Here is a 15,547-nt window from a genome sequence, read left to right as displayed (position 1 = left end):
TTGAAACCTGGCAGGTAATGAACAGAACACCAATTACACTTTCAGTGCCTTTTTTTTTTTTTTTTGTGCGTGTGTAATAAAAAACACTGTTTGCCTGAAATCGCGATCCTTTTTTTACGGTAACAGTGCAATTTGTGTGAATCAAACCCTGAATTACTTGGTTACTAATTAGTAATTTCCCACTTTTTAACTACAGCTCTCATCAAGTGCTTTTTTTTTTTTTCTTAAATTAGTTGTATGCCCTGTGAAGTGCTGAAAATACCATGGTGTATTTCCCCACTGGCGAGGGAGCCTGCCTCCTGTGCTAGGAAACCCGACCGATGTGCTGCTGCGATGCTGGGGCTGCACACCATAGCCTCCGCTCCAGAGGGTCCCCAGCTATGCTTGCAGGAAGGACCCCCATCCTTACACCATGCTGCTTATGCCACTGCATTTTCGGGGTGCTCTTGCCATCTTTACATACAGTTGTGGCTCTCCAAGCTCCCCTAATGCCAGGGTCTTCCCAAAAGCAGATCCATGGGGAAGCTGGGGCTGGGCTATAGCTCAGCACCACCTATTTACCAGCTTTTAATCTTGCAACACAGGTGATTTACCCTCTTCCCTTTTCCATGATCTGCCTTTGACTGAATGACCCCCAGGCACGAGGTGTTTCCTATCCAAGAGGGCTTTATCCTGCAGGACAGAAGCCCTGCACTGGGAAGCGTGTTGCTCATTTTCACAGAGAAAGGGTTTAGAGCGCAAAGGGAGAAGGTAACCATAGGGTTTTGGCATGTAGTAGCAAGAAAATTAGCAGAGTTCACCATTTTTTTTTCCTTCCTCTCCTTGGAAGAGACAAGCGGGGACCCAGGCTCTGAACCCTGCAGCAAGCAGGCCTGGAACCCTTTCATACGCTGTTAATTCAAAATGCGTCATTTTTAGCTGAATTCAGTATTGTGCTGAGTTTGCAGAGCCTTCTTCATGGAAATCGTTGTCAGGCACTTGGTATTCCTTCATAGTAAAGAGAGAATGACTTAGCAAGCCTTTCTCCAGCTCAAAAGAACACGCTGCGCATTTGTTTGCATATAGGTCACTGTGCTGCCAGAAAAAGCCTCTTTGAAACAAAAGTTTCCAGAAAACAGCAAGAACTATTGTGGGCAAGGAAAGAACCATTGAAACCTCACCAGAAAGAAAAAGAAAAAAAAAAAAGTTGCAACCTCAGTGAAGAAAACTGGAACTTTGCCTACACAGCACTTATGTGGTGCCTGGTGCGAGATGGCACCGAGCCCTGCTGCAGGGGCAGCAAGGAGGAGGCAGAGGAGACCTCTGGAGTGCAAAGTAGTCGCTCGTGGAACACCCGAATGCCTCTGGTTTGCAACACGCTGTCTGTTCTGGCTGGCACTCGCCCCAAACTCTCCAGGAACCTATGAACAAGCCGCCTGAGCTGCTACCAAAAATACATTGTCTAGCATGAAAACCGGCTCCGGTCGCACAAGAGCAGAGGGCAGGCGACGCCGTGCCTGTTTCTAAAGTGAAATGTTAGGGGAGAGAAAATTTTATCTTGACAGACCAGAAAGTTCTGCATCAGAACTGGGCTAATGAGATGAAAAGGTACGTCCGGATCATGGCAAAGGTACAGAACACTTAACCAAGCAAATTACCATCATGACAAAGCAGCATGGCTTCTGCACGGGGAAGTACTGTCTCTGATCTGCTCTATTAGCATTCCTGAAGTGTGTCAAATTAGCAGTGAGGAACACTGGTATGTGTAATTAGTGTTGACTTTCAGAAATCCTTTGATAAAACCTTTACAAAAGGCTGCTGGATAAGCTCAATTGTCATAAGGTGAGAAGTTGCATCAGACTGGAAATTGCTTAGATTAAACTGTATTAAACAGAGAAGGAACACACGGGCAATTTTCAGCCAGTTATCAGTGCGCTATCTCCAGAAATGATACAGTATTAGCACCAGCTCACATCTGCCCATGGCCACACCACCTGCAACGTGCCTGAGCTCATCTGATCTCCAAAGCTCATCTCCAACCTTACAGATTTTCAAGACTGGACTGGATATAGCTTGGTCTGGTCTCAGAGCTGACCTTCATGGAGCTAGACCTTGTGCTGGAAACCTCCCGAGGTCCTCTCCAGCATGGATTATCTATCTGATGATCCTACACTGATGAGTGACCTAGAAGTCCAATTTCAGAAAGACAATATAAAAAAGAAATAGACATGAACATGGGGGTGCACTAAATCCAGGGCACTCACACACAAGTGGCAATTAGAGGAAAAAACTTATTTTCATAGAATTGTAGAGGTTGAAAGGGTCCTCTGGAGACTGTCTAGTCCAATGCTTCTGCTCAAAGCAGGGTGACCTAGAGCAGGACTAGGACTGTGCTCAGGACCCTGTCCAGTCGGGTTGTGAGCATCAACAAGGTGGGACACCCCACAACCTCTCTGGCCAACCTGTTGCAGAGTTTGACCACCTTCACTGTAAACCAGGTCCTATTTGACCTGCAATCTCTATTTCAATTTTGAGTTTCTCAGGGAAAAGACAGACTGGAGACATACAGACTGTCATCATCTAGAGGTACCTTTAAGGCTACCCGAGAAAGCTAGATGCGAAGGTAGTGTTATGAAAGAAACGTTTTAATAAAGAAGTGACACATTTTCTAGTCACTGCTGGTGGGATGTACTGTGATGTCTGCATCCCATTGCTGATGTTGAAAGAGGGAGAAAAGAAATCCTCAGGAGGACAATGGAAAATATGCGCAAAGAAGGAGAAATAGCCATCCTCAAAGGAAAACATATGGTCCATTTGATAAACACTACACAAATAAAAAAAAAGATAAAAGGTCAAGGCAGAACTGCTCTTTATTGCTTCTGATGTTGCAAATACAAGTGGACACCCAAGTAAAAGAAGCAAGGGAAATACAGAATTTGCAAAAAAAAGCTCTGATTCCTGATCACAGATACGAACTGAAATTGTACCTCACACTCTTTAGGAGGATGCTTGTTGTGATCTTCCAAATTCCACTACAACTGCAATGAACCTCCTGTGCAGCTGGACACTGTTACTGGGCAGAGAACTCACTGGATACGAAAAAGGATTAGTTAGACCCAATAAAAATATCCGGGGCCACATTCTGCAGGGTTAAAGCTTACATACGATGAAAGTTCACATTGCAGTGCACTGGCCAGCAACAACCTGCCTGGGGAAGAGGACGGTGCCTGAATTATCCCTGCTTCCTGACCTACCAAGCACTGTCACAGACAGAAATTATTTGTCGGATGGCAACACAGATGTAAACCCAAAGCTGGCACCTCCATACGTGTCTCCTAGACCCGCTCTCTCCAGCCCCAGCGTCAGGCGATGGTGACAGGCATGCCGTTGTGCTCTCCTCCCTTGGACAGGCATGGGACCAAGATGTTGAGGGCAAGTAGCAGAGAGCACCCATCCAAAGGCTGCATGTGGTGGGTGTCCCTGACACCAGGGGCTCCTGCTCCTGGTGGGTTTAGGACATGGGAAACCAACAGATTTTGTTACTTGCCCAACTCAGGTTTTGCTTGGAAGCACAGGCTGGAGCTTGCGCTGTATCGTGTTATACAAGGTGACTCGCAGCTTCCTCCCGATCATGTTAAGAGAGGATCAATACTGAACTGTGGCTATTTTTAGTTCCACTTCACATTCCTCAGTAAGAGTAAAACAAAAACAAAAACAAAAACCTTTGGGCTAACTAGCAGTGGTCAGCTTGTCAGCTTGACCACATCTAAGGCTCTTGATCAGAGGTGTTCGGACGGTCTGCAAAACTGATTTGCTTGTAAATGTCTAAAGGTATTTCTTTTCAATAGGACACACAGAGTGTGAAAATATACCCTTTTGTTCTGAGGTTTTCAATTACAGTTTTCCAATAACTTAGCAAAAGGCACTAGGAAAAAAATGGGGAAAATGCTGACAAAATAATGAAAAAGTTGAGTGGAACTCGTACTTCTGACAAATGGCAGCAAAAGCACATCAGATTTGACAGTTTTCAGTGATAAACACGTACTGTTTTTAAGTGGCAAGTAGGAGGAAAATAATTTTCCAGGGCTTCCTTCCTCATCTAATATTTTTTTCTCTGAAAAGACTCATTTTGTGCAATCAACACCTTGGTTTTAAAGAAATTTATCAATAGGTGACACTTCAGAGCTCCTAAAATGACCATCTTTATAATTGGTTATTACGATCTCTCAATTATAGATATAACAACAAAGGATATGATTATATTGTCACTGCTTTCCTTTAAAAAGAAACTATTGAAAGGCCTAATGATTAATTCACCATTTTTGAGAGCTCACTGTAATGACAGAAGACTATATACAAAGGTCTCTTCAGTGAGCCCATTATTCAATTAATAAATGCTGAATACCAAGCAGTCATAGTCATATGAAACTCCCAAGAATTGTGTGAATTTTTAACCAATTAATTATCAATTACAACATCATAAAACACCAGCACAAAAATAGAAATAATGAAATTTAATTATACATTATTCTTCTTAGTTGCTGCAAATACTATACAAGACTGATTTTGATTAATAATTCATACAGCAATAAAGTATCAGGAAAGATAATTATACTGTGCCACAATTCTCACACTGATTTCTGTAATTACAGATTACAACAGTGTTAGCAATTTTAAAAGGTTAGGGAGCAGTAGTAATTTGCTATGTCATCCTCAGCAATATTAATGCCTCCTTCTCTCAGCACCCCAGATAATTGAAAATAGACTAGCGGACCGCAAGGCTACACGGGCTTGCCTACTGCCAAGCATGCTGCGGGTGCCAGGGCCATTAGCACGAACATCTTCCAAAATGAGATTTTCGCATTGTTCAAGAAACGTCTGCTCTAAAGCAGAAGATATACGGCCAAGAGGAAAAGACATTATAAAGCATTCTTGGCTGGGCAGCTGATGCTGCTGGCGATGGCTGGTGCTTCCCAGCCTACCCCCTCAAAGCAAAACCTTCATTTGACCCGGAGTGGGAAGGGGGGCAGCTAAGGGGAAGTCGAGAGGGGATCTCGCCTTGGGCCCTCTGCAGACGCCGGTCTGGCTGGGCACACCGCAGGGCCCTGCAAGCATTTGGTTACTCTGGCCTCCAAGAGGCAACAACTCGCATCGCTGAGGGGGCTGTGTGGCTCCAACACGAGTCACATCCAGGGAAGCTGAGTATAGCTCAAAGGCCACAAACTGAGCCCCACTTGGTGAGCTACACCAGGGCAGTGACATGAAGCATTTACTGCCCGGGCTGGCTGCAGAGCTGGGGCACGAGCTGTCTCCTTATGGCGAGCTTTGTGAGTTTTCGAAGCTGTGACAACAATATTGAGAATTCACTCCTGAGCTTACACCGACAGGAGCAGGGATGCCTCCTCAAGGCTGCACAACAGCTGCTTTGCACGGCCATACACCGCCACAGCACAGAGGCTCTGATAGAGGAAGCAAGACCCAGAGCAGAAGTCAGTTTCTGGCTATGTATTGCTGCCCCTAGATCCTACTGCACAACTGGGCAGTGACTAGGAAAAAAGAAGGAATGCTGATGCTACACTTCTCCAAAGAAGTGCTGAGTATAACTTCTGCTCGTAGCGTTTTGGTTGCTTACAGTGATTTCACTATCGGAAGATTGCACACAAGCAGAAATATACTACGGCTCCAGTTGTTCAGTTGTGCCACAAAACAACTTTATTGTTTTTTGCTTGTTTGCTTTTTTTTTTTTTTTTTTTTTTTTTTTTAAAATAAGTGTCAGGATGCCCATAGACTCTGTGATTAATGTTTATTTAAACCCCATGTGCCTACTCTAAGGAAATTGTGCTTCGGGTTGTTCAGAGATTGGTACCATAAAGAAGCAGGGATTCCCAGTGGAGGCTACTTTGAAGAGTCCAAATAGATTTATGCTCCACATACAGATAAAACCTGTTTCTTGGCTTCAGAGAGTTGTGTTGTTATTGTTTTTTGAGAGAGTAACCCAGCTGAATAAAGTAATGATAGCTTGTGGTCTTTAGGGACTTTAGCTAACATTCACATCATGTTTACACATGGTACATGCATAGATATATACACATGTTCTGTTCTGTTCTATACAGGCTTACTAAGCAAAGTGTCCATGTGCATCTGTTTACAACTCAGGAAAAGTAATATAATCATGCCAATAATTGTCCTAGGCTCAATAGGTCAGGCTTAGTTTAACATGCATTTTCAGTGTTCTTGAAATAGGATGTCGTCATAGGAGAGGCATAGTAAATGGGGTGGGGGAAGATACCTCAACAACAGAAGAATCATCTTATTTTTCAGAAGGCACTCAACAAACATATATGTATGGGGAAAGTGAGAAACACAGAAGAACTCTTTCCTGATACAGTCTCTTCTCACAGCTTCCACATGGCTCTTTACAGTAGCTGGCTATGGTGGAAGGGGACTGGAACCAAGTCTGCTACTCAAAATAGCTTATTCAAAGCAGAATGGGGAATGCCCAACGCTGAAACAGTGCCAGGAAACCACTAAGAAAAACAAACACCATATTATGTTTTTCTGAAGTGGTCAAAGGCTTCAAGACCTTGGGGAAAGGACACAAACTTTTGGGTTACTCTTGGTTAATCTGGCTTGCCAGATTAAAGAATCAGAGGGGAAAAAATGAAATAGTTATTTATTTTTATCTTTCCCTCCAGCCTGGTGAACCCTCTGAAAAGGCCGAAGGGGCTGCCAGTTTCCTCAAACAAAGGGAGGCTAGAGATTCTGGCAGGGGTCCATCAGATTTATGTCCTGCCTTCTTTGCTTTAAATGAGTACTTTGGGGTTTTTGTTAAGGAGTGTTAAGCAGTGTTTTTACTCCTTTTCTAAAACCTTGAAATTATTTACATGTACCCCTATGGCCATATGTGCACACGTGTGTATGTATCATTTTCACCACAAAGCTGACTGAGACAATGAAGTAGAATAGAACAGAACAGAATCACAGAATCACCTGTGATGGAAAAGACCTTCAAGATCACCAAGTCTAATCATCAACCTGACCTACCAAGTCCCATCACTAAAACCATGTCCCTTAGGGCTGCATCTATACAAACACAGTAGAAGGATTTCAGTTGGAAGGGACCTACAAAGACCATCGAGTCAAACCGTAAGGCTTCTTTACAGCTGATCCTAAGTGAAAACATATCATTAAGAGCATTATCCTGCTCGGTACCTTGTAGAGAGGAACGAGGTCATCCCTCAATTTCCTTTTTGCCGAATTTGACAAACACAATGTCCTCAGCCTCTCCTCACAGGACATGCCTTCTAGCACGTCTACCAGCTTCGTTGCCCTTCCCTGGATGCATTCAAGTACTTTAACATCCTTTTTAGATTGTGGAGACCAGAAGCACACACAGTATTCCAAATTGCTGATGCATAAATGGTTGGTCAAGTATTCAGGGCCACTTGCCTGTATGATATAACACTTTAAGGTAGTAAAGAAAATGCTTCTCCTCTGAAGTCTCTTTTGTTAATATGACTACAAAAATGAAGGTCACGCCGATATTGAACCAATACTCCTATTGTTTGGAAGCTGGAAATTATGAACAGTGCTGTTCTGCTCCTTTTTGCAGCCTCTTCATGGGATATGACAAGTTACCTAGGTAAAAGCTATTCATTTTCGTTATGTTTTAATCTCAAGGAAGCACATCCTTTCAAAACTCTAGTGCAGTTCAGTGCTGAAGCTTTGTACTTGAAATTTTTGGTTGCTATCAATATTTACAGTTGAAGAGTGCCTAAAGCAAGCGTCTGTTGTGAAATTTCTCCAGAGGAGAACAGAAAATTTCTCTCTCAGAATTACATTTCCTAGTTATTTTTTTCCTCACTTCTGAAGCTGTACTAATTACTTTGCCAGTCTATCTGCAGAACTGGCTGAAGAGGTTTCATCTGCATGGGAAGCTACGGTCAAACCCACTGCTAACATCTTCAGCTACTCAAATTGCAACGGTTGCACGAATTACAAAAGCCTATTTTCTCCTGTTGTATTATAGCTGTTATGGGAAAAATCTGATCTTGTTTTTTTTCCCCCTAAAATGCAAGCTCTTCATCTTTGCTGCAACTTAGCAGGTGTTTAGAATACCCTTCAGATTTCCTTGGGACACAAACCAGCATGTCCTTTGGAACATGCCTGTTGTGATTAATGTGTGAAGAGCAGAAACACATGCAGTAGGTCACTGGGTTAAACGTGGGACAGAATTTCTTAGGGTATAACTTCACGGTGTCTGCTCCTGGAAAAGAATACAGGTGGTGTGTCCTCCTTGGAGTCTCAGCCACTATCTGCTCATACAGTATTTTCCACTACCGAATAGATAACAGCAATAATGTTCTTCTTTGATGGCATATGCACTGAAGGAGAAGAGTTTCCTTATCCCTAAATCATAGATTTTTACTAATCTAAACATAATAATAAAAAATCTAGTGACTACTGCAGTTGGATCCTCAGATTTATAGCAACCTTCTGAACCCTGGAAGGCCTATCAACATATGCAAATAACTTTCAGATGTCCTTCATAACCATCAAATGATCAGAAGTTCAGTGAAATGACCATTTACACGCTTTCAGAGCACATGCCAAGAGGATAGCAGGACTACACCAAGAGATTCCTAGAACGTTTTTGATCCTGCAAGAATCTGAGAATTGCAGTTTTATTGTCAGAAGGTTTTAAGCAAGAGTTGCAAGTATTCCCATCATCTTCACAGTCTGGCGTAAGCCTAGATTCCCGTTTAAATTCCCTTTATCCATGCTACTGCCCTTATTCTGGAACTGAACTGCCTTTCCTGTTGCAGACAATAAATCATCCGACAGAGAAAGGCACACGGAAACAATCACTTACGCTGCCAACACCTAACAGGCTACAGCCGGGGTAAGCGGAGAGGATGTGAGATGGAAATGGGCATTCTGACTAAATGCAACTGCAGCCTGAAGAAGCCTGTGCAGAAAGGAAAGACTTGATGCACTGGAGTGCTGGTTCTGAGCACATAAACAGCTAACGCAGGACCAGCACCTATGGTCTGGTCGAGGACTGTGGAGATGGCAGAAGGTGAAGACAAGTTTTACTTTCGATAGATGCTGCTGAGGAGCTTACTAAACTTCTTTGCCATTGTAGAGATTGGGGGATTAAAGTTGCAAACATTGCTATAAGGGGAACTTGGGATTTTTTTTTTCTTTGTTTGAGAATGCTTAGATTATTTATTGAGCTTTTCAATGTAACTTTTTGAAGTTTATTTGGTTTCTCTGCCCCCATGGAACTACAATGAACTCAACGTACTCAACACTGCAAAAGCCATCAAATCGAATGAGAGATTAACATACAGAACCCCAAACCAAGCCACAGTGTATCCCAGAGAAGCAGAGTGGCTTGATTATTTCTTTTTGAATTAGCACACTCTATCATGGGAATTTTAATCTCAGGACATTCCTTCTCTGGTTCACGAATCTAAAGGGCGGAAAGGCCCACCTCTTCCAGCCTCCTAAGGGCAGTATCCACAGTTGCCCTTTTTACTCAGACTTGTTTTGTTGGAAAAGCTCTCTTTTCAGCTCTTACCGGAATTATCTATACTTTAGCATCCAAATTGTCTCTCGAGATCCTGCAATAGCAGTTCTGCCATTGTTACCCTGGGCCGACGTCAAGCTAATCCAGCCTATGGTTCCCTGGGACATCCCTTTTATCTTTTCGAAATATTGGAAATACAGTTGGCAGCTCTCCGATTTTATGGAATTGCCTTTGTTTCCTAAGATTTATTACAGATTAACAGCCACGTAGGAGAGCTTTTCAGCTACCTCCTTTAAGATTCCTGGATGTAAAAGTTACTAGGGCACGCTGATGTCAAAATGTTTAATTTCAAACATTCCTGCTTGTGTCAGATCCTCCTTTGCTGTAAACAGCAAACTTCTGTCCACCTCACCATACAGGATGAATACATCCTCTTCCATTGTTTCAAATACAAAAACAATCCAGGGAACATTCCTGCCTTTTCTATTTTCTCTCTTTTTTTTTTTTTTTTGATAGTGGATTAATTAATGTTTTATCACTTCTTCTATTTTTTCATTTAACCAGAATGGCTTCTCATTAATGTTTTTTGTTATTGATGACAGCATAAAATCGTAACTTTCGAGCAGCTGGCAGAAAATTCTTCAACAATTCCCAGTGCATTCAACACTTTTTACTTTAAATGTAATGTTGTGCCAACACAACAGTTTCTAACTTTGGAAAACATCTTTTTTTTTTGGTTCTGAGTACAGCACATACATGCATTCATAGTCTACTGGTAGGTGCTGTACTCTGCTTGTGCAAGGTCAGTATAAGCGATTTGAGGCCCTGTGATCCAAATTATTGAAGCCTGTTAACCAATAATAGCGTCTGACAAGCTGCTTTCCTACTCTCTTCATTTTCCCTGTTCTTTCTCGTGCAACAAGTTGTAAATGTTTATTTTCCAGTCTGCTCTTAAGTGAGCCATCCATTAAAATTCGATTGCATTTCCACTCATATGTCACCGTCTCTGATGCCTCTCACATAATGCTAGGATCCCACATAATAAAAAGTCAAACTGATTCTTGTACAGCCCCAACGGTTTAGACATGTACACCAAAAGCACCATAAGGCTGGTTTATATGGTTACTTTATAGTGAGTTTACACCCTGCTTACCTTTGCTCTTTTATCTTCAGGTAGAATATACTTTTGGCAGACAAAGACAGGTCCCCAAAAGCAGACATCCCCCACATACACTGCAGACCATACCTTGGAGACCCACAAAATCCAAAGCCATTCATTCTCCACATGTAGCAGCATGGTGACAGCAACCTGCTCCTACCTTCCATCTTCTCTCTCCTTTCACAAGGGGACAGACGCTCTGAGACATCTAACTGTCCCGAATCTGAGAGTAACCTCAAACAAATCAGCGATGACTTTGACCCCGTGGTGGCAACCACCACTGCCACACCACGTGCAGGACCATGGCAGCCTTGCTCAGGGACAAGCTTCCAGCAGCTGTGACCTATGGAAGCTTTGCCTGGCTGATGAAATGTACCTCATACCTACAGTCTGGACAATCTTTAAGAGATAACAGTATTTGAAATACAAGCAGTTTTTTTGTTTTTTTTTTTCTGAGAGGAAAAAGCCTGTGTGCCTTTTTCTGATGTGAACTGAGAAGCTATATATTCTCGGTAGATCTTGGAGACATGCAATTAAAGACTGTCAAATCTGCATGCACACAGGATCCAAGTGAAGGTTGAGCAGGCTATGTTACAACATTTCTCTCAACTTGACAATCTAAATATTCTTTTAACAGCTCCTGTGTATAATTTCCTTACCTTAAACAAACTAGGCATGCCATTGTGTAACCTGACCCTGATGCAGATCAGGAGAAGGATGGGAACCACGAGATTTCTGCTTCCCAGTGGTGGCTGGCTGACCATCACTGTCCTGTAACATCAACAGCCAAGCAGCCTGAAACATCACACTAAACACGGGTAGAGCTATCAGAGCATGGCTCTGCAGGTTCCCCTGGTTTGTCAGGAACCAGACCTCAGAGGCAGCGAGAGGCAGAAGCCACCAATGGCAGGCACTGGGCTTTCTTTTCAGCAGTTTGTAACCTGGCTGGTAGGATGGATTTCCATGGGAATACAGCCACAGCTGTACCTGGGGCTCCAGACCCACCCTCCAGCTGCGATTTCATGTCTTTGCTCCACAGCATGGGGGCACCAGAGCTTTAGGAGAGATCAAAAAATTTAAAACGTTGGCAAAATCAACACCTAATTTTGAGCTTTATTTCCCTATTCACTTGCCTGAAACACTTTGGTAGTGATTTTCCAGCTACCGTCTGAGAGAACATCGCAGAGAGAAAATCGTAACCCTGCGCACCCAAAGTCTAGCAATTATATTGTGGTTCAAAACACGGCTGTGTAGAGGGAAGCTTCTAACAACAGGGACGAGATCCAAGGCAGGCACTGCTACTTACAGTGCACACGTACAGTACGATGCACTGGGAGGTCCACAGGCATACAGGACTCAGCTGGGACATTCCAGCAGTTACTTGGCAAGGTGCTGAGTACCTTTAATGAGATTTGAGGGAGCTCCTCAACAAGCAGGATCAATCCGTAAACGCATGAAGACAAGGAGATTAAACTACAGATTAATAATTATACGGTATAAACAATCTGGGATAAAACTGTTTCGCTCCACTGGAGACTGACATGTTTATGTATAAAGTGGGGAATCTATAGAGCCCATTGATTCGTATTTCAAATGAAGCTAATCTAAAAGCATTACTTATTATTAGGTAAAATATATAATACAAATAGCAAGCTAGGAAACAATCAATACTTCTCAGTGCTTGCAACCCCCTACAGCAATTTTCATGCTAGACAGGGAATAAGCTAGATGGCAAACCCGTGTGCCTGACAGTGAGTTTGTCTCTCCATATACATCTACAAGGGCAAAGTCTGCAACCTAAAATCAAGCATATTTTTTTCTTGCTTCTCCCCCCTCAACTCTACCCTCATTGTACCTAATCTATATTGCAGGCTGTAGTAATAAATAAATTATTAAAAAAATCACCCCTCAAATCCTCCGACTACATCAATGTACTGTGTTTCTTGGGCTGTCAGAAGAATGAGAACACTGTTATGTGGAACCAAATCCAATATTTATAGATGAACTTGACCACATGGGTGACGTAGCTTCATAAAAGAAGGAGATAATTTTCCACAGTCAGACTAAATGAAAATTTTGCCATCAGCACAATTCAAGTTTTGTAGAAACTGGGTCAGTTCATTTGTAACTATCAGAAGTCAAGATCAGGCAGGTGAATCTATAGATTCATGCCATTACTTGAAAGAATTTAGGCCCCAGAAATACATACCTCAGTTATATACCCAAAGGAATAGCATTTTTTTGAATAAAATACTTGTTGCTTGAGGAAATTTGGGATAATCACTACTTTGTTATGAATGACGTGATGCTTTTTCATCACATACAGCATACTAAGCTCCAGTATAGTGTCATAAAAATAGCTGTGTATGTACATGTGCATACTTACGTGTGTTTATACAGGCACGTGTGCATCCACATGCACACATAAGCATAATGTTTAACTAATATCTCTTAGATAATGTGTATTATCGTCACTGAATGTTTCTAGTAAAGTTCATTTTGTCTGGTATGAACTTTCCAAGCACTAAGAAGCAAAATTAGCTCTACTTAAGGGTCCTTGGGCCAGCTATGCAGATTTATATCACTAGGAAATACTCCTTAGATTCTGTGCAAATTAGGTGGGTCATTATTTTTTGTAGCTGTTTTTCCTTTTGTCGCCTGAAGTACATACGCACACATGTGTTGCTCTCCTCTGCATATGGCAAGAATTTTTCCAGAAGGAGCATAAGCCAGAGGAGAAATTAAAATCTTGAAAGAGATATTTGTGTGAATGTTTTCAGTAATAATAAAGGAGAAGAGGTGTGTGAAAAAAGCTTCTGATTAGGACTAGGCCAGAGGCAATTAGAAGCTGAAGGGATGGGGAAGAGCCAGGAACAACATCCACCAGGATGCTAAAAACTGTGTTATTATGGATGAGTGGAAGGGTCCGAGAGAGAAGAAAGAAAAAGAAGCAAGCCTGCCTCACAGAGAGGGGAGACTGGGGGCTTTCACTGAAGGAAACATGGAGAAGGGCTGGCTGGAGACGTTTCAAGGGAGAAGGGAGGGCAGGAGGGGCTGAGGATGGCAGGAGCCCAGTCCTGCCCTGCTGCCACCGGGAGGCCAGAGGGACAGAGGTGAGGACGGAGGAGCGGAGCAGACCGTGGGAAAGGGCAGCTATTTTCAGTGTTTTCACTGAGCAGAAAGAAACTCAAGAGGCCGGAGATAAAGATAATGCATGCTACAGCGAGTACGTACGGATGCTGGGAGGAAGCAGAAAAGGGCAGGCCGGAGAGAAGCCGCGCTGCCCAGAACAGGGGGAACGGCTGCCAAGGGGTTTGAAAGAGAAGTGGGAATGGGAGAGAGACAGAGGAGAACATTGCTGGAAATTTCCTCTCCTCCAGAGGGATACGGGACAACGCTTTTTGAGAGGGAGGGGAGGGGAAGGGAAATCTCAGGCACTGAGAGAGGCAAATAGGGAACGTGTCAGAGAAATGAGAGGGGATTTGCTGGTGAGAGGCTGCAGAGTGGGTGAGGACGCCGTGCCAAGAGATGATAATCCAGCTGATTAGAGAATTAGGCACAAGAGATGTCAAGCGAAAGGCAGAGAGCAGAAGAGGCTACGGAGGTGGCAGTAAGAGCCTAAGCGTAAAATAAAGCTGACAGACGAGCGGGCTGAATGTGCAGGCAGCTCGCGTCCCCTCTGCCTGCTCCCTCTCTGCTGTGCCAGCAGGGACGGGCGGCGTTACATGGGGCACCAACAGAGATCCAGCAGCCCGCGGGCTGGTCCTGCAGAAGCAGCAGCACAGGGAAGAGGGGAGAGAAGAGCTAGCCGACAATAGCTGTCCGCGGACAAAAAGGAAGCTTTTAGCACAGCTGTGTGGCTGTCTGTGATGGATGGCGGCTGCTCCAGGCAGCGCAGAGGCACAGCGCTGCAAATGGCTTTCTAGAGAAAGCAACGGGGACAGCAGCTCCCGCACACTGCAGAAGGGAAATGGCAATGTCCTGGGCATGGCAAGGAGATCAGGGTCCTCGCTCCATCAGCCAGCACAAGGGCCTCTGCACTGTACCATCCCCACACAAGGCACCACTACACCCAGCACTGTGAGGACAGATGCAAACAAGGCCCTAAGAACTTTCTTAAATGAGTTTAAGCTCGACATCCCCTTGTAACAAAAAATCTTGCCTCCTCAGGAAAATGCCTACTGAACAACACAAAAATAACGTTATTTGTGAGAAAGGAGACGATTTCCAAATTAAGAGACAAAACACAGTACCCTGACTGCACGGTGCGTGTTTTTGTAGATGTTATTTTCTAGTAGCAAGTAATTAATCTTGTGTGAGTCTGAAAAGTCCCTACCAGTTTTTGAACTTGCAGACAGCTGGAAAATGCCTACTTAGGCTAGTGTGCACATCTTTGAGTCATTCCACTTGCTAATTATTCTTCCAGAAGCTGCCAACAGCTTTTCTAACATTTTGCTAACTAGGGAGGGATATCACATCACATTATCATATATCATGTGAACTAACAACAGGATGCCATTGAAGCAATGTGATAAAAATCAGGTAGTTGAGAAAGAAATTAAAGCTAATCGATTTGCACACACACACAAAAAATCTGTGGTACACAAACAGCATTTCAGAAACAAAGGGCATGGCTGTGGAACGACAACACAACAAAGTGAAAACGGCACTTGCAGAATCTGTCCGAGTCGATTCCTTCTCCTGGTGACAGATCGGATGAGACTGAAGCCCGGGACCCTGACAAATGTGACTTGCTAGCACTCCACTAACCTGCTGCAAGCGGAGCAGCCGTCACCTCTGCAGCGCAGCAGACGTGATTCAGACTGGCAACTGCTCGCACGTGAAGGCACGACGCCTCCCACCGCCCTGCGAGGTTT

At 43.5% G+C, this 15,547-nt stretch overlaps 1 protein-coding gene across 6 annotated transcripts in view; it reads right to left on the bottom strand.

Annotated features, from left to right (window-relative positions):
* BACH2 (BTB domain and CNC homolog 2) overlaps positions 1–15,547 on the bottom strand; it is a 148,461-nt gene that overhangs the window by 52,029 nt on the left and 80,885 nt on the right. Inside the window, exon 1 of one of the 6 annotated variants that reach the window (XM_035323224.1) lies at positions 10,831–14,333. The exons of 4 other annotated variants lie outside the window; for them this stretch is intronic. In XM_035323224.1, the coding sequence (XP_035179115.1) occupies positions 10,831–10,878 (48 nt within the window). In that variant the 5' untranslated portion in view covers positions 10,879–14,333. One more of the 6 variants, XM_035323223.1, reaches the window with a different exon arrangement.

The sequence above is a fragment of the Oxyura jamaicensis genome, chromosome 3 (assembly GCF_011077185.1).
Source record: "Oxyura jamaicensis isolate SHBP4307 breed ruddy duck chromosome 3, BPBGC_Ojam_1.0, whole genome shotgun sequence".
NCBI classification, from domain to species: Eukaryota; Metazoa; Chordata; class Aves; order Anseriformes; family Anatidae; genus Oxyura; species Oxyura jamaicensis.
Note: the sequence above shows the minus strand (reverse complement) of the source record. Positions and strands in the feature narration are given on the sequence as shown.